General features: G+C 49.7%; 1 protein-coding gene across 1 annotated transcript; it reads left to right on the top strand.

The window, feature by feature from the left end:
- The first annotated feature begins 1,332 nt into the window (after nt 1-1,332).
- On the top strand, nt 1,333-22,329 carry LOC138084795 (solute carrier family 22 member 20-like). Its single transcript, XM_068979200.1, has 10 exons — nt 1,333-1,707; nt 1,788-1,891; nt 3,515-3,669; nt 6,788-6,956; nt 8,108-8,231; nt 9,188-9,303; nt 13,766-13,980; nt 16,009-16,117; nt 16,322-16,525; nt 22,233-22,329. The coding sequence occupies exons 1-10, from the start codon at nt 1,333-1,335 to the stop codon at nt 22,327-22,329; spliced, it is 1,668 nt and encodes a 555-aa protein (XP_068835301.1).
- Nucleotides 22,330-27,192: the final 4,863 nt, after the last annotated feature.

The raw sequence follows: 27,192 nt of genomic DNA, 5'->3' as shown, positions 1-27,192 counted from the left end.
GCATCTGTTGGGGGGGCAGGGCGGGGGTGGGGCCACACTGCTGAGGTCCCACATGGCCCTGCTGGTCCTCCGTGCCCCCCTCCTCTGAGCCCTGACCCCTTCATTCCCTGCGCATTCTGCAGGGAACACAAGGCTCTGGCTGAGACCCAAAGCCCTACTTAGCACCAGCCTGACCCCCAGGAAGCTCCCCAGAGCACAGAGCCTCCTGGAACTCTTCTTGAGGCTGGGGGAGGGGAGTTGCCCTGTGACCCAGACACCTGTGGTTTATATAAGCTGTTCCGGCCCTAAGGATCCAGGCTCTTCTTACCAGGGATAAGAGGAGGTTGAGTTGGGGGTAGAGGAGGGGCTGGGACCAGTGCTGCAAGGGGAGAACCGCAAACTAGGGCAGCACCTGCAGGGCAGAAACTGATGGAGCCAGGTGGGGGGTGGGGACTGCCCTTGGCCCTGGAAGCCCCAGGCGGAGCCCCGAGTGGCAGATGGGGCCTGGAATCTGTATTTTGCCTTTGGGAGTCCCTGGGCCTGTCTGCTGGGTCTCATCAGTAAGGAGAGTGGCCCGTCATTTCCTGGGCACCAGGGCTGGTTTGTGAGAGGCGGCAGGTGGAGGGCCCCACCCTCTTGGTTCTCGGTAGTGGGTTTCCTTTGATGAGAGGCTGGGACACTGTGGGTGCCCAAGCGCAGAGGCCCTACTCCACCCACCTCCAGCCTGAGGGTGCCTGGGGTGGAGGCAGGGAGAGCAGGCCTTCCTCTTGGTTGCCCTATTTGGGCATTTTTAAAGGACTTTTTTTCTGAGTATCTCCTGCGCAGCCCCCGACTTCCAGGAAAATGGGGGAGAGGCAAGCAGCAGTAATTGCTGGCACCCCCTTACGTGATCTCCAAGCTTTTAAGGCTCTGGCCTCAGGGGAGACCGGTGACAGGCCTGGATCCCGTGTGCTGAGGCTGGAATTGGGCTCCTGAGGATGCCTCAGCGGCCTCCAGAGAAAAGGGGAGGGTGACGATGGTGCCGCGTTTACTGCTGGGGTCCCCCCATGAGGGCCGTGGGCAGGGGCCTGGGCCTGCAGATCTGGGCAGGGGGCTGTGAGGCAGCCCCCTGGGACCTCCCGCTTTTCTAACCCGGGAGGTGAGAGATTAGGAGAAACGAGGAGAAAGGGCTTGGCAGTAGGGGAACTTGCAGATGTGGGGACGCCCCAGGCCTCCTGTGAGGTGTAACTGGACTCTTGTGAGTTCCGGACACGGGCCATCTGCGGTCCTAACCCCGGCCCGTTCCTCCACCTCCCAGGGCCCAGCACCTTTACTTAAGGCCCCACACCTGGGCCTCAGGTCGGGCCCAGAGCCATGGCCTTCACAGACCTGCTGGACACCCTGGGTGGTGTGGGTCGCTTCCAGCTCGTCTCCACGGCCCTGCTGCTGCTTCCCTGCAGCCTGCTGGCCTGCCACAACTTCCTGCAGAACTTCACGGCCGCCGTGCCCCCCCACCACTGCCAGAGCCCCGCCAACCACAGCGCGGCCGCCATCTATGGCTCGGGGGCCTGGCTGAAAGCCACCGTACCCCTGGACCCGCTCGGGCTCCCCGAGCCATGCCGGCGCTTCACACGGCCTCAGTGGGCCCTCCTGAGCCCTAACGCCTCTGTCCACGGGGCAGCCACGGAGGGCTGCAAGGACGGCTGGGTCTACGACCGCAGTGTCTTCCCGTCCACCATCGTGACGGAGGTCAGGTGGGGCCAGGGGCTGCGGGGTTGGTGGGGGCTGCACCCCAGGCCGAGGCTGGAGCATCCTTCCCTTCCCCGCAGTGGGACCTGGTGTGTGAGGCCCGCACCCTCCGTGACCTGGCTCAGTCCGTCTACATGGCTGGGGTGCTGGCAGGCGCCGCTGTGTTTGGCAGTATTGCAGACAGGTGAGCCTTTGGGGGTGAGGGTCTCCCCAGTCTCTTCATTAACTTTTCTTTATTAAAGTTTATTTTAAACTAAATTTTAAAATAATATGTATTTTAATGTATTTAAAATATATATTTTAAAGTAGATGTATGTATTATATGTTGTATTATATAATTTATTATAATACATATAATACATTCACATGGTTCAAAATTCCAGAAGGTACAAGTGGGTATGCAGGGCAGCGTTCTCCCCTCTGCCCTGCACTCCAGTAATTCCTCTAGGGCAGCCTGGTTTCTGTGTACCTCACAGAGATGTTTTATGGTTTTATACAATCCAAGGCTGGGTGAGCTGCCGTCTGGGGGGTCACAAAGAGTCGGGCACGACAGGGCCACCGAGCAACAATAGTGCGAGAGAGCACGCACACGTGCTCCATCCCCCTTTCTCATACAAACGCTGGCGTAGCCCACACATGGTTCTCTATCAAGATTTTACTTCATTCGAGGCCTCTGCGCATTGCTTCAGACAGCTATCCCATCCTGCCTACATCCAGGCTGCACCCCACTGTGTGGGTGAGCCACTGCTGACCATAAGGGCCCCTGAGGGTACAGAGACGCCCCGAAGCGCAGCGCACACCGCTGCCCTGATGGAGCTGGCATCCTTCCCTCCTCCGTCCTCTTTCCCTTCCCTCCCTGCTTCGCCTCCCCTTCTCTCTCCCTCCCCCCTCCTCTCCCCGCCCCACAGCCCCTCCTCACAATCTTCAGGCTCTTGGGTCTCCAGGACTGCAGACCCACACCCTGGACTGTGCTGTGTGGCTCAGCCGCCTCGTGGGTGGCCCTGTTGTAGCCCCTGTCGCCCTGTGTCATCACACATTGGGTCTTTCTCTGTATGAGCCTATATCTTATGCATAGCATCTTCTTTGCCCCCAGCTCAGACCTACCCCTTAGAGGTCATCAATGGACATCTGTGCAACAGAATCAATGAATGAGTGATGAAATGAATGAGTGTAACGTGCGGTGTGTGAGCAAGAGATGCTGCCCACCTGACCAAGCTGGGGCTCCAGCCCCGGACCCTCACTTACAAATGAAGCAATGCCAAGGCCCTGTTTCCCTGGCCTTGGACTCCTTTATGGTATAACAAGCCCCACCTCACCCTGGCCCCCGCAAAATGACCAATCCAAATGAAGACCGGCCCCTAGGGTCCTGCTCCCATCAGCCTGGGCCCCCTCAAGGGCTCACACCCCCATGAGTTCTGCTTCAAGGGCTACCCCCTGCCAGGAAGTCACTCAGGGGACCCTCTCATAACCCTCCGCACCAGCTTCTGGGCCTCTGCAGAATCTCTGCCTTCCCCCAAATCCTGGGAGAGAGGGGGCTTGGTCGGGAGCTAGAATTCTCCTTGAGCGAAAGAACAAAGGTGGGAAGGTGTCTCTTCATTCCCGCTCTCCTTCCACACCATGTTCTCCCTCCCCGGCCTCTGCTGGGGCCTGGGCCCCAGCAAGTGCGCTTCGCTTAGGATGAGTGGCTTTCAAACTGGGGGGTAGTGGGTGAGGGTAAGTAGCTTCCTCTCATCCTCCCTCCACGACAGCCGTGGGGGAAGCTGCTGCCACCTCAGAACCCTAACCCTGTGCCCATGGCCGGGCTCAGGCTGGGCCGCAAGGCCCCCCTGGTCTGGTCATACCTGCAGTTGGCAGTTTCGGGGGCAGCCACAGCGTACTTCAGCTCCTTTGGCACCTACTGCTTCTGCCGATTCCTGATGGGCATGACCTTCTCCGGCATCATCCTAAACTCTCTCTCTCTGGGTGAGTCCAGCCATGGAGGGGACTGGAGGGGAGGGGGCTGGCAGGGGCAGGAGGGCAGTGGCAGCCCCACTGGTGGGCATCTTTCCCATTTCCTTGTGGTGGGATTCTCATCCGGTGACCTCAACTCACAGCCTCCCACCAGGGTTCTCAGGAGACCTGGGTTCTCAGCGGGGCCTGCCAGCAGCAAGCCGGGGACCCTGGGTTGAGATTTGCCTGTCTGTGAGCTGAAAGGACTGGGTTCCCTTCTTTTGTGAATTAGTCAGCAATAACCACTTACTAAGGACCTACTGTGTGCCAGGCTCCTGTGGGGCTTAGTGTGGGGGCATGGAAACGAGATGAGACACAGGGGTCCCCGGGGTGGGTGGCAGGCATCCTGAAAGTATGTGGATCCAAAAGAGGCGAGGCTTCCCCTTGGGGCCTCTGGCGGCCTGGCCTCCTGGGTGCCAGGTGGGAATGTCCCCACCCCACAGTGACAGGGTCAGTCGTCATTCCAGGCTGGTTCCAGTGGCTGTGGCAGAGAGCCGTGTGGGCAGAGGAAGCCCACCCTGGACGCAGGCCCGCCCCTGCCTCTAATTACTTGGTTTGTTGGGGTCTTTTATCCCAGGGTAGTGGGGAATCTTGGGGCTGGAGAACTAGGATGCTCCAGGTCACACTCTGGTCACCTCTCCTCCCCACATCCGGACATTGAAGGGTGCTGAGCTCACGGTGGGACCTCAGCAAACCCCAGCCCACCCGCCTCATCCTGCAGGGTGGGCGTCCAGCCATGGCTCGTGGAATCGAAAGGCAGAAACAGTTGTCCAAAATCCATCTCCTGCTAGAATCACCTGTATAATACACATGCCTACACACACACACACACACCCCCCCCATATACACACATCCTGACATACACACATGCACACTTCTGACCACAACACCCACCCCTGCACAATATATAATGTGTATATTGTACACACAACAATGTGTACACCTCTACACATACACACACCCATACACACATACTCCTACATACAGACACACACACATGCTCCTAACCGTTACACACGCACCATACACACTCCTAACCACAAGACATGCACCATATGCACACATCCCTACACACACACACGAACACACACACACACACACGAACACACACACACACACACAACACACACACACACACGACTAGGTGTGCGAGATGGTGAACAAGTATATCCTGCTCTGTAGAGCCCGTGTTCTCCTGCAAGAAGACAGATAAACAACACAAAGAAGCAGACTGTGTAGTGTGTTAGAAAGTGATAAGCGCTACAGAGGAAAACTAAAGCCCAGAAAGGGGATGAGAGCGGCCGGGCGAGGGGGCCGGGCGGCGGCGGCCTGAGGTGGAGAGAGCCTGCAGCTTTATTGGCTCAGGGCAGGCCTCGCTGAGAAGGGGTCACTTGGACCAAAGCTTGAGGGGGGTGAGGGAAGGGGACCTGTGGCCACCGGGCGAGAACGTTCCAGACAAAGGCCCTGAGGGGAGAGAGTGTCTAGTAGACTCAAGAGCAAGGAGGGCCTCGTGGCTGGACAGGGCTGAGGTGGGTGACAAACGGGCTGGGACGACAGCGGCAGATCCTTAGACCTGCTGGCCCTGAAGGACGTTGGCTTTGACTCTGAGCAAGGGGGCAGCCTCTGGAGGGTCCTGAGCTGAGGACAGGCCTGACTTGGTCCCACTTGGCGTCGGCCAGGACCGCTCAGGCTGCATCCGGCTTGAGGACAGGAACAGGAAGGCCAGTCCGAGGCTCATCCGGTCACCTGGCAAGAGGCGAGGCTGGAGTGAGCCGGGGTTAGCGCAGGGGGAGGCAGGAAGGCGCAGTTAGGCTCTGAGGTTCTGTCTACGGGGAGAAGGGTTTGCCAATGGACTGGACACACGAGCTGGCTGCTGCCTGAAAGCAGCATCCTCTTCTGTTTATTCTGGTTGCTTCGTGAGAGTGTGCCTGCTCTATGTCACCAGGCCCCCACGGATGGACATTTAAATCATTTTGCTATTTGCTATTTGCAAAAAAGCATGTAATTAAGAGGGGCTTCCCTGGTGGCTCAGATGATAAAGAATCTGCCTACAATGCAAGAGACCCAGGTTCATTCAATCCCTGGGTCAGAAAGATCCCCTAGAGAAGGGAATGGCAACCCACTCCAGTATTCTTGCCTGGAGAATTCCATGGACAGAGGAGCCTGGCAGGCTATATATAGTCCACAAGGTCACAAAGAGTCGGACACGACTGAGCAACTAACACAGACAAACACACGTGCAATTAAGAGTCATTATATTCCCTTTTCAACCAACCGTTCACAGCCTTTGCCCGATTTTCCTTTTGGCGTGTTAGTTGTTTTCCTATTGATCTGTAAGAATTCTTCCCAGATTAGGGAAATTCACCCTTTGACTATTATTTGAAATGGTATTTTTTTTTCCTGTCTTTTTTGCTGAAGTTATGACTCTGCTTACAATGGGTATTTTTTTTTTTTTAAGCAAAGACTTCTTATTTTTATGAAGCTCTTTGTTGGCCTTCCCTTTTGTTGTTTCTGGGTTTTGTGACATTCTTGGAAAAGTCTTTCCTGACTCTAAGATTGAAAAGACATCTAGCATGGTTTCTTCTAATATTGTTATGCTTTTATTGTTATATTTAGCTCCTTTTTAATATGTATTTATTTATTTTTGGCTGTGCTGGGTCTTTGTTGCTGCGCAGGGACCTTCTCTAGTTTGGGGGCAATGCTCTAGTCGCAGTGTGCTGGCTTCTCACTGAAGCGGCTTCTCTTATGGCGGAGCAAAGGCTTCAGGCTCAGGCTTCAGTACTTGTGGTGCACAGGCTTAGTTGCCCCATGGCATGTAGAATCTTCCTGGACCAGGAATCGAACCTGTGTCCCCTCCCTTGCAAGGTGGATTCCTAACCCTGGACCACCAGGGAAGCTCTACGTGAAGCTCTTGAGTCCACCTGGCATTTGTCTAAGGGTAAGGACTGAGGTTGGGACGTCTCTGGTGTGCTCAATGCCTCTCTGGAATGATTTCCAGCTGCCACAGGGTCATTCTAAAGTGGGGGAGGCTTGAATTAAACACCCACGTGAGCAATGAGCCCCGCTGAGCCTGGCGTGGTTTTCTCCGCAGTCGTGGAGTGGATGCCCACCCGGGGCCGGACCGTGGCGGGGATCTTGCTGGGGTACTCGTTCACCTCCGGTCAGCTCATCCTGGCGGGCGTGGCGTACCTGATCCGCCCTTGGCGGTGGCTGCAGTTTGCGGTCTCTGTCCCCTTCCTCGTCTTTTTCCTCTACTCTTGGTACGTCCTGAGCAGAGAGGGCTGGGGCAGAGCACCTGCATAGCCGGGCCCTCACCTGTCCCTGGGGGAGCCTTGGGGTGGGCAGCGACTGGAATTTGGGGGACGTGGTGGGGACATGCAGGAGTGAGGACATGGGCTCACGAGGACCATGCATGGCTGTGGGCAGGTTCAGGCTAGGACCCCTTACATTACTGAGGGGCTCCAGAACACACCGAGAGCTTTGCCTTCATCAGCTCCTTTGCGCCTCACAGCAACCCCAGGGAATTTTATAGGAGGATCTCTGAGGCAGCCCAGGTGGATCCATGACTTCTTCAAAGCCACATACGGGGAGAGACTGGGATTGACATAAACACACTACTATATATAAGTTAGGGCTTCCTGGTGGTTCAGATGGTAAGGAATATGCTTGCAGTGCAGGAGACCCAGGTTCAATCCCTGGGTCGGGAAGGGTCCCTGGAGAAGGAAAAGGCTACCCACTCCAGCATTCATATCTAGAGAATTCTATAGACAGAGAAGCCTGGCAGGCTGCAGTCCATGGGATTGCAAAGAGTCGGACACGACTGAGCAACATGCTTTCACTCTTTTTTCATATATAAAGTAGATAACCAATAAGGACCTACTATAGAGCATAGAGAACTCTACTCAGTACTCTACAATGACCTATATGGGAAGAGAATCTAAAAAATTGGGGATTTAGGTATATGTGTGACTGTTTCACTTTGCTGTTATAGCAGAGAGTAGCACAACATTATAAATCAACTATACTCCAGCAAAAATTTTAAGAAAAAAAAGAAAATTAACTACAACAAACAACCAAAGGAAAACAAACAAAAAAGCCATTTACTGGGGTCAGAACCAGTTTCAAAACCAGATCTGTGGACACCGGAAGGCCCATGTTGTCTCTAAATACACTGTAGAGATTCTCTGAAAGATGTGCTTCGAGAGAGGCCGCGTGTCCCCCAGTTTTCCCGATTCTGCTGACAGCAAGGGTTTTTCCTTTTCTCTGGGGTCTGGAAGGTGAAAGAGGGTGAGCTCTGGTTTGAGGAATGGCTCGAGTGCCACCCTGCCCGTTCAGGGCCCCAGTGGCCATCACAGGCCGTCATGGTGGCCGTTTACATGCCTCTCCTTCTCCATCCTTCTCTCGGTCCCAGGTGGCTGCCAGAGTCGTCTCGATGGCTCCTCCTCCATGGCAAGACCCAGGCAGCTCTGAGGAACCTGCGGAAGGTGGCTGCGATGAACGGGAGAAAGGAGGAAGGGGAAAGGCTGACCAAGGAGGTAGGCAGGTCTGGTGTGAGTTCGAGGAGCAGCAGTTTTCAGTCTTGCTGGCAGCCTCGAGATGTGCTAGGATTTGGTGACTTGCCAGGACTCACCATCCAGGTGAACAGGCTGAGAATAAATAGAGTGGGAAGCGCTCCAGTGAGACGAAGATGTTTAACCATAGAATGGCTGTGTGATCTGGGGTAAATCATTTCACTGCTTTGATGGGGAAATAACCCATTCACATTTAGCCAAAAATTCCATAAAATAAAAATCCTAAAATGAAATTATCAAATAATCAATAATAAAAGTACCATTTACCATGCATACCATTTATGATAAGATAGCTACCATTGATTAGAAATAAACACATTTATCTAGCCAGTTGCTTGATACCATGCTAAGGGATTTCCATACACAATCTCATTTAATGCCTCACTTTTTTTTTTGTTGGCTGCTCTGTGCAGCTTGCAGGATCTCAGTTCCCCAACCAGAGATTGAACTGGGGCCATGGCAGTGAAAGTGCCGAGTCCTAATCACCGAACCACCAGGGGATTTCCTAATGCCTCACTTTTAAAGATGAGGAATCTGATGCTTGGATTACCAAGTCACCCAACCCTTTGGATCCAGAGGGAACAGACAGGGAAATAATAACTTGGGCAATCTGCTTAAGAAAACACAATAGGAGGTGGCAGAACCCCTGGGAACCTGCCTTCTTAACCACTGGCTGAGACCGTCTCAGAGTTGATGCCAGGAGTGGGGCCTGAGGGTGCCCCTGGTTATTTCAGCCTAATCAGTGAGCAGCCCAGGCGCCCTGGGACTCAGGTTGGAGCCTCTGCTTCACCTCAGAGTCCTGGAACCAGCCTGGGGAGGAGACAAGGGTCAACCATCCTGCCAGGGCTCGAGACCTTGGCCCTCCCCTGGGAATAGGATCGCAGATCCCGCCTTCCCCTGATCAGACTTTCCTCACCCAGGTGTTGAGCTCCTACATCCAGAGTGAGTTTGCAACTGGTCGCCCCTCCAACTCAGTCTTGGACCTCTTCCGAACCCCAGCCATCTGTAAAGTCACGTGCTGTCTCATGGTGGTCTGGTAGGTATTGGGCTCCTGGCCAGGACTTTGACCCAAGCCCAGGACACGCCAGTGTCCCCACTGACAAACTCTCAAACAGTTAATGCAATGCACAGAAGGGTCTTGTGAAGTCAGTCCTGTTCCCCATGCTTTTTCCCATGTCTTCTGAGTGTCCAGGGTCCTCTGGGCCCCTGCTGGTTGCTAAGACCTAAGGTCGTGCATAAGATACCCCTGCTGACCTAGGGTACCCACATCTGGAGATGGGTCTCACCCAGCTGGGGCACCGACTGAAATCAGCCAGGCAACTTGAATGAAATACCCCTGGTTGCATCCTAATATGCCTCCAGGGGATTCTGGGAAGTTCCCCACTCTGGAAAAACACTTGTGACCCTGTGCCCTGCAAATGTGGGGTTGTCCCCTGCACTGAGCATTCAGAGGGCTTCTGCTCCAAAAGTGTTGCCTGTGAGGCCGTTCTGGGCCTGGGCAGCCAGAGGGCTCCTCAGGACCCAGGTTCTGGGAAGACTTTCAGCTGGGGCGCTCACGTCTTCACAGGCCACTCCTTATATTCCCCACTTTCTAATCCCCAGTTGAGCAAACGTGTTATTGAGCAAAGGATATGAATGGAAACCAGTTAATTTTTGACTGGGTGTCCCTCAACCCTCTCAACAATCACTTTAGGTTTCATATGCTGTATTAGTTTCATGCTGCTATGTAACAAATGACCATAACAGCTGAAAACAATACCATTTTTTTATTAATTGAGTTTCTTTAATGAAATATTAATGATACAGAAGTACATTTGAAGTCTTAAGAAATACCCAGGTTCAATAAACTAACGTCTTTTAAGCAACAGTTTCCCCCTTTTTAAAATTTATTTTTTTTTAATTAAAGGATAATTGCTTTCCAGAATTTTGTTGTTTTCTGTCAAACATCAACATGAATCAGCCATAGGTGTACATATGTCCTGTCTCTCTTGAACAGCCCTTAAAACAATACCATTTTTTAAAAGTTTATTTGTTGAAGGATAGTTGGTTTACAGTGATTTATAATGGTGTGTTAGTTTCTACTGTACAGCAAAGTGACTGTTATATTACATATATATATACATTCTTTTTCATGTTCTTTTCCACTATGGTTTATCACAAGATATTGAATATAGTTCCCTGTGCCATTCCGTAGGACCTTGCTGTTTATCCATCCTGTATGTAACAGTTTGGATCTGCTAATCCCAAACTCCCAGTCCAACCTCCCCCTCTTCTCTTCCCCCATGGCAACCACAAGTCTGTTCCCTACATCTGTGAGTCTGTTTCTATTTCATAGATTAGCTCCTTTGTGTCATATTTTAGATTCCACACTATACCCCTTTATGTGCTTCTAGTTGCGTAGGTCAGAAGTCCAGGCATAACATGGTTGAGTTCTCGCTTCAGGATTTCCTTACAAGGCTGAAATGAAGATGGTGGGCAGGCTGCACGGGAAGAATTCACTTTCAGATTCATTCAAATTGTTGGCTGCGTTCTTTGTTGTTGTGGGACTGACATGTTCTTTGTTGTTGTGGGACTGACATGTTCATTTCTCCACTAGTTGTTAGCCAAGGGCCACTCTCTCAGGTCATTGAGGCCATTTATATTCTTACCATATGGCCACCTCCATCTCAAGGGAGGATTTCCATCACAGCAAATCCTTCTCACATTTCGAGTCTCTGACTTCCCCACCTTTGACCTCTATATCCAGAATTAAAGGATTTCTGGAGAAGGCAATGGCACCCCACTCCAGTACTCTTGCCTGGAGAATCCCTTGGACTGAGGAGCCTGGAGGGCTGCAGTCCATGGGGTCACTGAGAGTCAGAGACGACTGAGCGACTTCACTTTCACTTTTCACTTTCATGCATTGGAGAAGGAAATGGCAACCCACTCCGGTGTTCTTGCCTGGAGAATCCCAGGGACAGGGGGGCCTGGTGGGCTGCCGTGTATGGGGTCGCACAGAGTCGGACACGACTGGAGCGACTTAGCAGCAGCAGCAGCATGACTAGGTCAGGTTCACCCAGAAAAATCCATCATTTTTCTCTCTTATTTTTTAAACTGAAGTACATAGCTGATTTACAATGTTGTGTTAGTTTCTTATCTATTTTTTTCCAGATTCTTTTCCCTTATAGTTTATTACAAAATATTGAGCATAGTTCCCTGTGCTGTATGGTAGTCTTTGTTGGTTATCTATTTTGTCTATAGTAGGTATATAGTTAGTTAGTTCAGTCGCTCAGTCGTGTCCGACTCTTTGCGACCCCATGAATCGCAGCACGCCAGGCCTCCCTGTCCATCACCAACTCCCGGAGTTCTCTCAGACTCGATATGTTAATCTCAAATTCCTCCGCTTTTCCCTATAAAAACTGTGAGTTTCTTTTCTATGTCTGTGGGTCTTTCTGTTCCATATATAAACTCATTTGTATCATTAGATTCCACATACAAGTGATATCAAATGATATTTATCTTCCTATGTCTCACTTCACTTGATGTGATAAACTCTAGGTCCTTCCATGTTCCTGCAAATGGCATTATTGAATTCTTTTTTGTGGCTGAGTAATATTCCGCTGTATAAATATACCACATCTTCTTTATTTTATTTTTAAAAATTTATTTATACATTCTTTTTTTTTTTTTTTTTTTGGCTGCACTGAGTCTTCATTGCTGCAGCGGCTTTCTCCAGTTTCGGAGAGCTGGGGCTCCCCTCTAGTTGTGGCTCACGGCTTCTCTCTGCTGTGGCTTCTCTTGTAGATAGCGGGCTCTAGGGCACGTGGGTTTAGTATATGACACTCAGGCTCAGTTGCTCCACAGCATGTGGAATCTTCCTGGGCCGGGGATCGAACCCACGTCCCCTGCATTGGCAGGTGGATTCTTAACCCCTGCACCACCAGGGAAGTCCTACCACTTCTTTATCCATTCATCTGTCCATGGACATTTAGGTTGCTTCCATGTCTTGGCTATTGTCAATAGTGCCCACAAGAATGACTGTCACCTTTTCCTGAAGTCTGTTCTCCTTTTCTCCATCTTCACTGACTCACACGGCTGGGGATAACCGGGAGGGATGGCAGGAATTTCTCAGTAAGAGGTTTGGGGGCTGATGCTGGGCCCTGGTAGGAGAGAGCCCACTGCCACTTTCTGTTTTTCCACTTCCCATCTCCCTACACTCCTGGGTCTGTGCCAGCATGTCCTACAGAGAAACAAGACCTATGCAGGTGGGTCATGAGGGCCCATCTCAAGCCCCTTCCTCAGGGATATTTTCTTTTGTTTCACATCCAGAAAGTGTCATAAAATACACATAACAGAAACTTTAGCATCTTAAGCATTTTTTTTGGCCATGTCACGTGGCAAATTGGATCTTAGTTTCCAACGATCAAGTCTGTGCCCCCTCCAGTGGAAGTGCGGAATCTATACCACTGGAGCACCAGGGAAGTCACAGCTTCCTAACCATTTGTAACTGTGCGGTTCAGCTGTGTTGCATACCTACCACATTGTTGTACCACCATCAGCAGAACTCTTTTCATCTTTCGACACTGAAACTCTGTACTTATTAAACAATATCTCCTCCATTCCTGCTCCCCCCCAACCTCTGGCAACCAGCATTCTGCCCTCCATGTCTGTGAACTCGACCACTCTAGGGGCCTCCCGTAAGTGGAATCATACGATACTAATCTTTTTGTGAGTGGCTTATCTCACTTAGTATAATGTCCTCAAGGTCCATTTGTGCTGTAGCATGGTCAGAATCTCTGCCTTTTTCGGGCTGAGTCATTGCATGTGTAGACCACTTGCTGTTGATGGACACCTGGCTTGCTTCCACCTTTTGGCTATTGTGAATGACACTGCTGTAAACATGGATGTACAAGTAACTCTTTGAGACACTGTCTCAGGGATCTTGTAAGCTTCTGTGGAGACCCCAAGTGTTGGAACTCCAGGCCAGTGCAGTCAGTTTGGCTGTGAACCCCGAGATCTTAGCTCCCCAGCCAGGGATTGAGTCCTAATCACTGGATCACCGGGGATGTCCCTCACTCCAATTCTTTTTTTTTTTTTAATAACAAAAATATTTTAACAAAACATAGGATTTACAGAAGTTTCGAGACAAGCCATATTAAACGGTCACAAGCTTTTTCTTGAACCTCCCTCTAATTCTTGATGTCCTGTCCAGATCAGATCAGCCACTGAAGCCTGGAGATGGAGGGGCTGGAATGATGCTGGCTGGACTCAGGGTGGCTGGGAAGGGATGTGGATGGAGGGACATGGGCTCGAAGGCCAAAATCAGAGGCTTAGGAGATCAGAAGGAAGTGTCCTGCCAAGCCGGGGCATTTTCGCTCCCCACTTATGTAGTCAGGTTCTGGGAATATTTTGGTGGGAGAGCAGCAGAGGAGTCCTATGCCATTCACCCTTGGGTGCCCTTCTCAGATCCAGGACAGTGAGCTCTGGGCTGAAGCAGGGCTGTCTGCCTCCTCTGCCAGGTTCTCCAACTCCCTGGCTTACTACGGCCTGGCCATGGACCTGCAGAAGTTTGGGCTCAGCGTGTATCTGGTACAGGTCCTGTTTGGCATCATAGACATCCCGGCCATGCTGGTGGCCACCACCACCATGATTTACGTGGGCCGCCGGGCCACAGTGGCCTCCTTCCTCATCCTGGCCGGCCTCATGGTGATCTCGAACATGTTTGTGCCGGAAGGTGAGCTGCCTGCTTCTGCCTTTGGGGTTGAGGGTTTGAGGGGCAAACAGACACTGTGCGGGAACAAGGCTGAGGGATATTCTGGATCTGGAAAGAAAGTGACTACAGACTACTGGAGTTTTTAATAAGCACTAGGACCTACTGATAGTATCACAGTGGAGAATCTACAAAGGACGTGAGTCTTTGCCCTGAGAGCCTTTACTGTCTTGGCAGAGAGATTAGAACGATGGATAAGAACACCAGGGCTTCCCCGGTGACTCAGATAGTAAAGAATCTGCCTGCAATGTACAAGACCTGGGTTTGATCCCTGGGTTGGGAAGATCCACTCCCGAGTGGAATAGCTATCCACTCTAATATTCTTGCCTGGAGAATTCCATGGAGAGAGGAGCTTGGTGGCTATAGTCCATGGTGTCACAAAGAGTTGGACACAACTGAGCAACTAATACTGTCACTTTTCACTTCACTAAGATGAGCTGGAGAGGCAGAGGGCGGGGTGGCATGTCCCTCTGGAGCCTGGCTAGGCACTTGACGGTCTGAACTTCCACCAGGTGGATCTGAAACAGTAGTTTGCAAAGGTGGCTGCAATCATCACCAATCTGGAGACCTTTGAAAACTCCCAAAGCCCATGGGCTCCAGGCCAAGGCAACCAGTCTCAAAGAGAGGGACCCAAACCTCAGTATTTAGTCCAGTGATCACAGCAAGAAGCCAGACTTGCGTATCAGAGACCCGAGCAAAGCCAAGGGCCCAGCTGTGACCCCCAGTTCTGCCACTACGGCCTTGGGCAGGTTGTTTGCTTTCTCTGTCCTTCAGTTCCTTCCCTGAGAATAGATGTGTGTGTGTGTTAGTGGCCCAATCGTGTCTGACTCTTTGCGACCACCATGAACTATAGCCACCAGGCTCCTCTGTCCATGGGATTCTCTAGGCAAGAATACTGGAGTGGGTTGCCATCCCTAGTCCAGGGCATCTTCCATTCCAGGGACTGAACCCAGGTCTCCTGCATTGCAGGCAGATTCTTTATTGTTTGAGCCGCGAGGGAATGGTAGAATCGATAGATTATTACTATTGAAATTTTGACTTATTTTCTTCCAATCTTTTTTTCCTATTCATAGATTTTGTACTTGACACAATTGAGATAAATATATATATAATACTATAAATAGGATAATATGTGTATATATTGTACATAGTTATCTATATAAAACATATATCTCTTTTCACTATTTGTTGTAAAACAAATTTGCTTTTCCACATTAATGCAAATGTTTCATAACCCTAATTTTTTATACTATTTAGTATTTAACCTGATTGGTGTTTTTCAACTCTAGCTGCACATCAGACTCCCCTGGGGGGGTCTTCTAAAAATACCCAAACTTGAACCAGCCCCAAGAGGCTTTGATGTACTGGAGATGGAGCAGGGCCCAGGTGTGGGTGTTCTATAAAACCTCTCCTGACTCCTGAGTGCAGCGGGAGCTGCCCCCAAATCCAGAGGACGTGTCATAATTTCTTTGACCATCACCCTGATGTTGGGCTTGTCATTGGAATTTTGCTGTTTATAACCAACTGCATGATGAATAATCATGGTAACAGCAAACTTTCAATGACGCTGAGCACTTTTTCCTCATTTTACAGATGAGGACAGGGAGGCTCAGAGAGGTTGAGTCGCAGTGGCCAGGTCACCCAGCTGAGTCAGAGCAGGGGTTGGAACCCAGGCCTAACTCTGCAGCTTGGCCTGCCTCCCCAGAAGGACTGATGAGAGATGGAATAAGGCAGGAAGGAGGCAGAGGGCAGAGAAGGGCAATGTGCAGACTTCTGTGTCCTGGGAGGTAGAAAGCCCCCGTCCTCCCCTCCATGTTCTGCAACCTGAGCCTCTGCTCCTGGGGCTCTGCCTCCTTTCTCCCTCTGCAGGCTCTGAGCCTCATCCACCCTCCTCCCCAGGAGTCCCTCCCCCTCCAGCCCCACCTTGCTGTGCCTCCCTGCCCCCTTTAGGGCTCTGGGCTCCCCCTGCAACTCTGTCCCCCTGTCCCCCAGATATGCAGAGCCTGCGCACAGCCCAGGCGGCACTGGGCAAAGGCTGCCTGGCCAGCTCCTTCATCTGTGTGTACCTGTTCACGGGAGAGCTGTACCCTACGGAGATCAGGTGGGGGCCTGGGGGCAGGTGAGGCGGTAGGCAAGGGTGCTGGCCCCAAACTGGGAGGACCTCACTCCAGGCTGGCACCTGCTGGGCTTGCTGATGCAGGACCCGCTCTCCATTCTGCTTTGCCCCCAACACCCAGGACCCGGCGCGCCGGGCCCTCCGGGCGTCCAGGCCACAGCGGCTAACCCGGCCCCACTGCTCTCACAGGCAGATGGGAATGGGCTTTGCCTCGGTCAACGCCCGGCTCGGGGGCCTCGTGGCCCCGCTGCTCACCATGCTCGGGGAGTTCAGCGCCGTCCTGCCGCCCGTGGGCTTCGGGGCCCCCTCGATCCTGGCCGGGCTGGCCGTCTGCTTCCTGGCTGAGACACGCAACGTGCCCCTGGTGGAGACCATCGAGGCGATGGAGAGGAGGTGAGGGGCCTCTGGGCACAGTCGGGTGGGCAGCAGAGACAAGTGCGGGTCCTCCACATGCTGCTAACACGTGGCCTGGTGGCAACAACAGAGCCCAAGAGACCAGCGTTCTGCCCGCCTCCATCTTTCCACAGCGAACGGTGAAACAGAAATAAGAACAACCTATAGACCAGGAAAAGTAGGACGAGTTGAAGTGAAACGCGGCAGAGCAGTGGCAGATGTTTAGCCGGAGGAAGAGGTGCCCCTGTTTGAAGCAGAGACCAGCCCACAAGGTTGTCCGCCGGCTTTCCACTTGGGCTCTAAGCTTTCTGGCAGCAGAAAGGGACACCCCTCATTGATGACTCTTTTCATAGAGGACGAGGAACACCAGTTCCTCCCAGAAAGGGAGGTTTTTCTCAGCAGCTAGCACTGGAAGACGTGTCTCTAACGCGTCTTCTCAGGGAGATCACTGTGTGAGCGGACCGGGATGTCCTTGACAACGTTTCTAAAATAAGAGCCAGAGGGGACTTGTGTGGCTTCTTGAGGCATTTCTCACCACCAAGGGCTCCGTGATGAGCTTCAGTTTTAGGGTGCCAGGGGACCTCTGTGGGTCTAGCTTGATTCCACCGCCGAACCATCTGTGCCCAGAGGCCTGTGTGCGTGGACTGTGTTTGCATCCCTTAAAAATAACCCCCCATGGAATTTTCAGGTGGTCCAGTGTTAGAACTCTGCGCTTCCACCGCAGGGGGCACAGGTTCAATCCCTGGTTGGGGAACTAAGATCCTGTAAGCCTTGCGGGATCCATAACTCAAACCATAAACATCCCATTTCTACCCTGAGCTGTGGACAAAGTCTGGATTCATACAGATCAAGGATATAGACCTTGACACTTCCTGTCAATTCTACCTCCAAAGTATATTTTGAATCTGTCCATCTCTCTCCACTTTTCTGGCCACCATCATCTTTTGTCTGAACAATCACAAAAACTTCAGATCCTTCCCTGCCCCTCTCCTCTTTCCTCTGTACACAGGTGCTTGTGTGAAGGACTTATCCTATGAGTAGAACCACAGCATTCCTCTCCTCAGAACCTTTTCTTGGCTTTTTATTGCACTGAGGATAAAATTGAAACCTTACAAAACTCTCAGGATCTGGTCCCTGCCCACCCTCCCGTGGTCGACCCCTGCCCACCACCAGGGGTCCCTGTCTGGAATACTCTTCCTTTTGCTCTTAGCCCCTACTCGTCCCACAGAGCAGGTGTAGGTCCAGGTATCCCAGGGGCTGGTAAGTATTTGTCAATAACCCAGTCCGGAACCTGTTCGCAGGTGCTCTGAGATGTTGCCGGAGGGCCCCAGGTACTTGGAAGAGAAACTGGGGAAATGTCCTTCCCTAATATGACAGAGAGAACCCACTGTAATGGTCTGGCCTGGGCATTTTTAAAATCAGATTTTGCTTGCCCTGGCTATAGAAAAATCTGAGTAATGCCAAATGAAATTCTGGTTTTAGGTAATATACTTTCCTTTGATCTTGCCAGGAACAATTAATTATGAAACTACAGTATTAGTTTCTGGCTATGAACCAACTGAATTTGGGGCACCATTTGCCCCAAATAATTTTGATTTTTATAGCAATTGACAACAAGTGATTCTTCCTCACAACGATCTACTGTTTGGGTCTGATCTAGCAGGAGTCCCCTCCTCCCAGGGGTGAGGAAGAGCTTGTGATGGCCACAGTACGAGAAGTACTCTTAAGCATGATAAAGTAGTCCCGTATTTTGTATTGCTTTTGTTGTTTATTTTTATAGTTGTATATATATATGTATACACACATGCTTGTGTGATTTGGAACAGTCTCAAACAGAAGTACTAGTGTTGGACAAAGAACTTTTTTTTCCTGAACCATACAGAGAACGTTGTTGAAATCTCTTTCAAATATGTTCATGTGTAATTTTTCCAAGGGTGTTCTTCTGCATGAGCGCAATACAGCCACCACACACCGCAGAAAGTTAATGTTGCTATGTGACTACCATTTCACCCTCAGACCTCATTCACGTCCTCCCCAACCACGTCCTATAGAGCAGGAAGGTAGGGTTCAGAATCACAAATGGCATTCCGTTGTCGCGTCCCTTTCAGGCTGGAGTAGGTCCTTTGCTCTTTGACTTCCACTACTCCAGCAATTACACAGGATTTTATAATTGGAAGCACTAAGATGACTCCACAAAGCACACGTATTTAAGGTTGTCGTAATTCAAAGGATACAATGTGGCAGGAGGAAGAAAATATAGGCCAACATCGGGAAGGGCCAGGGCACCCAGCGCATCTGCCAGGGTCCTCAGGGCCCCCAGGATGCCATTCATTCCCCCATCACAAGCCATCAGGATGTGGGTCTCAATCTCAGGGAGGCCAAGCACAAGCTTGCTGAAGGGTCTTTTCCATTCCGTTGGTCATAGCCCAAACCAGCCTGTGTAATCTGGTAAGCCAGATGCAGACCACAAATCTATAATTTTCAATCAACAGTGTAGACAGGCTGGTAAGAGGCTGCCTCCAGGAGGAGATTTAGACTTGACCAGCATATTATAAATTATAGAAGTAGTGCCTGGGCTTCTTCACTGACCAGTCCAGGGTTCTTCTTGACTGTTCTTGTCCAACCAAACATGAGATGGCAACATCTGGACTTGTTCTGGTTTGTTGGGGAAGGAGAGGCAAGAGACAGCCTTTCTGATGAGACAGCCGAGTGGAGTTTCAGACATTTAGACAATAAGAATTCAGAACTTCTCAGCCCCTCTTATTTTTCTGTTTTGAATCTCACCAGATACTTATGAATGCCGGTCACAGGCCTAGGATGTTAAAGGTTAAGGTGAAAAGAAAATGCCTGTTTCTAAAGTTCCAGTTGCTCATCCTCAAGATCCTTCATTCATCACGAGACCAGATACTGTTTCTGAGAGTATCTGAATGCCTGATATGGTCCAGGGCTCAGTCCCAGTTGGGTCTATGCCCTAGTTTGTTGGAGCAACATAGCAAAAGAGCAGTTGACTAATTCTGTTTTTTAAAAAAAAGGCCCTTTTATGTAAGAATAGAACATTCACAAAGAAGGAAATGCCAGTAGGAAGTAAACAGAGAAAAAATATCCACCTCAGTCATAATCAGAGAAATTCAAATAAAACCATATGATGTCCTGTTTTAAATATTCACTGAGGAAACATTTTCAGTGCAGGAGATGTACAGGTAGCAAGGAGGAAACTCCTGCAAGCTTTCTGGAAGTTTCTTTGGCATTACTGACCATGAGTTGGAAAAATTTCCACAAGCTTCTAGGCAGCAATGACATTTCCAAGACTCTGCCCTAGAAAAATTAGCTGAAATGTGGACAAAGTATATTTACAAGGATATTCATCATCATGCTTAATGTATCCGAAAAAAATGTCAACTCTCCAAATATCTAGCAATTTAGATAACCTATGATACACTGTGCACTAGTTAAATGTTATGTTGAGGGGTTTTTAAAGGCATGGGGAATGTTTACAATATGCTGTTAAACAGTGTGTTATAATTAGGATATTTTCCTAATTATGTCAAGAAATAGAGACTCAAAAGAGAAAAAAAGTATATTAAAATGGTGACAGTGGTTGTCTCAAAGCATAAGCGATATTTTATTTTTTTTCCTGGCTGCTTTATATTTAGAATTTTTTTCTCCAAATAATCTGCATTGAGCAGGTTTTCCTTGGTAATCAAAGAGATGAGTCACACAGTGTAAAACATTGTAAGAATTCAATTATGCCAGTTCCCATTTCCCAGGCCTAGAAGTGAGGGAAGGATCTGGGTGAAGCTGAAGCTCCCCTAAGTTTGTGAGGTGTCGTGAAAACCCGGAAGAGAGGTAGCCCGGCCTGAGAAAGTGCCGAAAGTCCAACCAGTGACCTTCCATGGAGCTCTTCCCACTGGTGGGGGCATGGAGAGGTGAAGGGTGGAGAGAAAAGTTCAGCCTTTCAGCAGAGGTCTGGTTTCCACCAAGGCCAAGGGCCAGGTCTTGGTCAGCTAGGACCTCCTGCTGCCCTCCCACCCATAGTAAGCACCAGCTGCATGGCTGACCCAAGCATGTTTTTAATGCTTACCTTGAGAGCGTGGAGTCCTAATCACTGTGTGTGTGTGTATATATATACATACTATATTTCAGATACTCATATATATTTTTATACTGTATTTCAGATACTTAAAAAAAAGTATCAAAAGACCATTGATAATTCCCTGGGGGTCCAGTGGTTAGGATGCCACACTTTCACTGCTGTGCTCTGGGTTCAATCCCTGGTCAGGGAACTAAGATGCTGCAAGCTGTGAGCCACGGCCAGAAAAAAAAAAAAGACTATGGATTACATGAAGAGGCTGCCTCTGGTCGTCTTTGCTCATTTGATGAGTTTAAAAAATAACACTGAGCAAGCCTACCCGTTGCAGCAGTTGAATGTGGAGAATGTCTGCCTCTGGGTTTTTAGGAATCATCTTTGAAAGGGAAGAGGAATCTATTAGACAGAACTGGAGAGAACCACCTCTCACTCCCCACCACAGGCACTTAGCAAACAAAACCAACAAGCTTCTGTCCCTCAGTGACCCTAAGGGACAGAAGTCAGGAAAATGAGGCTTAATGGGCAGAAAAGAGAGATGCAGAACAGTAAAACGAGAAGAAAAATGTTTCTCTGTGATTATGTTAGGACATGATCACACACACACAAAGGCTTAAACCATTGAACTAAAAGATCAGAAATAGAATAGGTAAGGATTAAAAATTAAAAAAACACTGATGAAATGTTTTGAACGTGGAAAAATTTCTCAAAATGGAACCAGCTGAAACTGGACAGGAGTGGCTCAGAGGTTAAAAGCGTCTGCCTGCAATGCGGGAGACCTGGGTCTGATTCCTGGGTCGGGAAGATCCCCTGGAGAAGGAAATGGCAACCCACTCCAGTATTCTTGCCTGGAGAATCCCAAAGATGGAGAAGCCTAGTGGGCTACAGTCCGGGGGGGGTTCGCAAAGAGTTGGATATGACTGAGTGACTTCACTTCACTTCATGTGAGTGATTTAGACAAGAAGATAAGAAAAACTAAGTAGAAAAACAGGTAGTTCTTAGTCTGTGCAAGAGGAGGACGAAATAAACAGAAGGTCAGAACACAATGATTTCAAAGACTCGAATAGGAAACAGCGGAACCAGATATGGTCAGGGCCAGGCAGCCCTGAGGGCAGCCTCGGGCTACCAGGAGGCTATTGCCCTCATCCTCACCTGACTCCTCCCTCCCTGCTTCCTGAGCGACTGACCTCTACCTGGGCCAGGGCCCAGTCCCGGAGTCTCACTGGTGCCCCTGGTCCCTGGGCAAGCCCGGCCCAAAAGCAGAAAGTGAGCTGAGCCTGGTGCCCTGTTCACCAGCTGTGTGAGCTGGGGTGTGTGTCTGGCCTCAGGTCCTCATCCGAAGACTCTTTGACTTGGCATCCTTTGCAAGTCTGGATGATAGCAGCCAGGCCAGCCCCTGGTGGCTGTGGACCTCAGGAGAGAGCGAGGGAGTGGACAGGACGGTGGGAGACACCTGCTGAGGTTCCTCACAGGGATAAGAGGATGGGTCGCCTTCTTTGGGGACTTTGGGACAGCAGAGATACACCCCCTGTATGTGGAGCAAATACACCCTTGACCATGACGCTCACCACCCCTGCCCCTCATCACCTCCTTTTTATGTCATTTGTCTTTTCATTTCAACAGAGTCAAAGAACGCCTGTCCAGGAAGGATGCAGAAGAGAAGGGTGAAGAAGTTTCTCTTCAGCAGCTGGGAGTCTCGCCCCTCAAGGAAACCATCTAAGCTGCCAACAGCCTGGCACTTGCTGGCAGTGCCCCAGCCAGTGTCCAGTATCCTCCAGTTTCTCCTGGCACTGATGAGGGCAAGACTGGCTGAGGACCAGGGCGACTCTGCAGAGCCGTGAGAGAGAGCCGCCCTGAGAGCAAGGCTGGGGCTGCTGGAGAACACCAGCCAGCAGCAGCCCGGCGGCTTTGTGAAGGTTTAGAAAAGAGAAACTGCGCCCAGGGGCCAAAGAAGGCACTGTCTTCCTTTCCAATCCCTGACTCTGCCCCTTAAAACCCTCTCTGTTCCTCCTTGTCCCACGTGGAAATGCCATGTCTTTGGAGGGTTAAGGTGAGATTTCTGCCCCCAGTTGTCCCTGGAGCAGCCCCTGCCTGCTGGGTTCCGAGAACTTCAGGACTCACTGTGCTCACTCATTTGGCATTAACTCTTTCCTGCCTTATATGATTAAAGCTCTTCCCCGGTGTGTGACTTGTATCTTCCCCTGGCAAATGTCTCCCCAGCAATGTGCCTCGGAGACAGTACTGTCTCAACACACAACTGATGAGTAAATGATGCAGCCAGACTCGGGCAATGAATAGAGACCTCACTCATCACTGGCATTCCTAGCAACTCCACTTTGCAGAAGTGGGATGTGGTTTGGTTCCCCAGGAGTCAGACAGAAGATTGAGTCACTGGTATGACACAGCACCCCTCGGAGCTCAGATCCCATATTAAATATATTTTGAAAGATTAGAGACAAGTTGGAGAAGGCAATGTCAACCCACCCCAGTGTTCTAGCCTGGAAAATCACATGGATAGAGGAGCCTGGCAGGCTGCAGTCCATAGGGTCAGAAAGAGCTGAACATGACTGAAGTGACTTAGCAGCAGAAAAAAGTACAACACAAATTCAAATGCCTTTCCTGATACATTGCATTATTTTTATTATCTTAGTAAAAAAAAAAAAAGAAGTAAATACTAAGACATTGTAATATTTTCATGGGGTATTTCCATGGAGTATTGGAACAAATACAGAGGTATAGAGATAACCTGTTTCTCTCTCTTCTTTTAAATGATTTTTGCCACTGTTTTTTGAAGTTATAGCAAACTACAGGTGGCATTCTGGGGGGCTCCAAAGAGCTCTGGTCCTTTATGTCTAAGCACAGAAAGAATTCAGTGAGAGGCAAAGTGATAGATAAGAAGTGATTTGTTAGAACAGGATGATCTTGAGGCTTACAAGCAGGCGGGGGAGAGGGTGCTGCCCTGAGAACTTAGCGAGCTACAGTTTTATAATCAAAAGAAGAGTGGGGAGGGGACAAGACCTTCTTTGTCTTTCTTGCGTAGACATCATGCTTCCAACATCAGCTCCTCCTCCAGGTTGAGCAGGAGAGTTTTTTGTTGTTTCTGCATGGTCCAGTCAGGACTGTAGAAATTGTTTCAGGTCTTTGTAACAGTGAGTGCTTCTCTGTAAATTATCATTTTTATGTGTACAGAGAGCATGTCCTAGGATCATTAACTTACTGAGCTCACAGGGAAGGACGTGGGCCTCACGCTGCCATTGTTTTAGCGTTCTGGAGCATAGTTCTTGCTTCTGTTACATCGTTTTGTTGCTAAGCAAGCCTGCTTGGTTTTGTGGTTAAGCAAACCTGCTTTCTTGTGTAATCATTAACTTAGAGGGGCCTCCCATGTTTTATTTTATTTTATTTTTTTAATTTCAATCCCTTAGTGGGATTGACTATTTCATCACCTACCTTGTCCCTTACTCTGTCCTTAGGAATATGACACTATGGCAAGTTTGAAAAACAGAGTGAAACAATCAACCATGACCTCCACCCCTCTCCACTCACCCTCATAATTAGTCATCTGTTGCTGCTTTACAAATCATCGCAAAACCTGGTGGCTTAAACAAATGATAGATGTCTATAATTCCTGATGGTTTCTGTGGGTCAGGAATTCAAGAAGGGTTCAGCTGGGTAGCTCTAACTCAGGAATTTCACGAGGTTGCAGTCATCTAAAGGCTTGACTGGCATTGGAGGATCCATTTCCGAGGTCATTCACCCACATAGCTGGCAACTTGAAGTTGGCTGTTGGCGGGAGGCTTCAATTCCTCTCCCCGAAGACCTCCACTGGACTGTTGAAGGTTTCCCATAACATGGCAGCTGGCATCCTCCATAAGACATGATCCAGAGCTCAAGGCAGAGTCCAGACTGAAAGCCCTTTGTGACCTTAGCTTCAGAAAGCACACCCTTCTGCTACCTTCTACTAATCACTCAAGTTAGCCCTGACTCACGCCAAATGAATCTACTTGTGGCCTTGGATATCAGGAGGTGAAGGTTTCGGGGAGGAGGTTTTGGAGGTTGGCTGCCACACTCTCCCCCAACACTCTGACTGTGGTTATGGCAGGGTATTTCCTCCCCAGACTTCACCTACCACCGTAAAGCTTTCAGACAGTGATAATAATATTATTCAGACATTTTAATCTTTTTTCTATGTGTGTGCACTAAGTCGCTTCAGTCATGTCCAACTCTTTACAACCCTATGGACTGTAGCCCACCAGGCTCCTCTGTCCATGGGATTCTCCAGGCAAGAATCCTGGAATGGGTTGCTGAGCCCTCCTCCAGGGGATCTTCCAAACCCAGGAATCAGATCCACATTTCTCAAGTCTCCTGCCTTGCCAGTCGGGTTCTTTACTGCTAGTGACACCTGGGGAGCAATTCACATGTTGTAAAAATTCAAACTTGAGAGGAAAGTGTCTGGAAAAAACGTGAAATTTTCTTCCCCATACCCTGTCGATTCCCATGCTCTTTTCACAGTTAGAGGTAAATTCTTTCAGAATGTTTTTTCTTCTTGTGATCTTGGGCAAGTCACTTGACTGCTCTGATTCTCAGTTTCCTCAACTGTAAATTGAGAAGAAATAAGGCCTACCCAACAGAGTTGTCATAAGGATTAAATGACATATATACAAATAACCTTACCTGGCAACCATCAAACGTTCAGTTAAAACCTCTCCTGGCTGAAAGTTAAGTAGTCAGCAACTTGACTGACCGACTGGCTGGTGGCACGGCTATAATTTGAACCCAGGTCTGCATTTCCACTATTTTGGTCATCTGATGTGAGCAGCCGACTCACTGGAAAAGTCCCTGAGGCTAGGAAAGATTGAGGACAGAAGGAGAAGAGGGCATCAGACACTGAGATGGCTGGATGGCATCACCGATGAAATGGCCATGAACTTGAGCAAACGTCAGGAGATGATGAGGGACAGGGAGGCCTGGTGTACTGCGGTCCACAGGTCACAAAGATTCAAACACAACCAGGCAATGGAACAACAACGACCACTGCATTTCCATAAAACCATTCATTTCCCATTATTCCAAGTACCTATCTGTCCCAACGCTATCAGTTACCAAGTGCGTAAACTTGAGCAAGGCATTTAACATTTTAAAGCTTAGCTTACTTCATCTGTAAGATGGGGACAATACCGTGTATGCAGGGAAACTGGTTTAGCGAGCAAATAACTCAGCTCTGCAGATGTATGACAGGTGTGCACAGGTATGACCAGAGCAAGAGGCACTTGTCTACTAAGATTCTTCTAGTCTTTAGCAACAGAAACTGACTCTGGCTAAATGGCAATCCACTCCAGTTCTATTGCCTGGAAAATCCCATGGACAGAGGAGCCTAGTAGGCTACAGTCCATGGGGTCGCAAAGAGTCGGACACAACTGAGTGACTTCACTTCATAGTGTTTAGGAAGGTCGCATTAGATAAGTGGCAGATAATCTAATTCCTCTCCTCCCCTGCCCTCTACTCTCATCTTGTATTCTTTCTTCTTTCTTCCTGGATCTTTCTGGTCAAAGGAAATGATCTTTCTGAGCTATTAAGCTAAGACTGAAGATTTCTTTCCTTATACTTCCTCTGCAAAACACTCCTGAATTTTTTCCTTCAGAAAATACTTAATGGCTCATTAGTTTCTGGCTCTAAACAACAAAATCATCTTATTCCTTTAGAAGTTTTATATCCCTTCTCTAGAGGACAAAACAGAGAAGGCAATGGCACCCCACTCCAGTACTCTTGCCTGGAACATCCCATGGACAGAGAAGCCTGGTAGGCTGCAGTCCATGGGGTCGCTGAGAGTCGGAAACGACTGAGCGATTTCACTTTCACTTTTCACCTTCATGCATTGGAGAAGGAAATGGCAACCCACTCCAGTGTTCTTGCCTGGAGAATCCCAGGGACGGAGGAGCCTGGTGGGCTGCCGTCTATGGGTTCACACATAGTCGGACACGAGTGAAGTGACTTAGCAAACTGAATCCCAGAGAAGGTTTTTCTGGACAGCTGTAAGAAAAAGTGAAAGGATCCGAGCAGCCCCAGGGCTGCTTAGCAAGAGTGCCCCAGCCTTAGTAGACAACCAGGACCCTATGGGTGATGGTGCAGCTCTGAGCATCTTCTGCCTCTGATTCCTCACTTACATTTTCAAATCCTTGGATAGCATCTGACTTGCTTTGCTTGGTTCTGGTGCATCCTGAACACATGAATCAGAAAGCCTCAACCAGGATGGGGTATAGCCTGCTCAGAGCCATGGGAGAACTGTGGGTCTGACAGCCTTCTGGGTTACAAAGTATTTCCTGCGGAAAATGAATGAGAGACCTGAATCTTGATGGAGAAGTTGCCATTAGCCTGGTGGGGAGTGGCGGGAGCGGGGCGGGGGGGAGGCGGGCGGGGGGCGGGGGGGAGGCGGGCGGAGGGCGGGGGCGGGGTGGAAGGGACTGGGGAATAGTCCCAGGAAGAAGAAAGGGAATAAGCAGGGACAAGGAAGTAAAGAGAGTGTGATGCATATTAGAAGATACAAGATGGAATCCTGTGGCTAGATGAGCTCAGAGCAAAGGTAATA

The sequence above is a fragment of the Capricornis sumatraensis genome, chromosome 8, assembly GCF_032405125.1.
Source record: "Capricornis sumatraensis isolate serow.1 chromosome 8, serow.2, whole genome shotgun sequence".
Classification (NCBI taxonomy): domain Eukaryota; kingdom Metazoa; phylum Chordata; class Mammalia; order Artiodactyla; family Bovidae; genus Capricornis; species Capricornis sumatraensis.
Note: the sequence above shows the minus strand (reverse complement) of the source record. Positions and strands in the feature narration are given on the sequence as shown.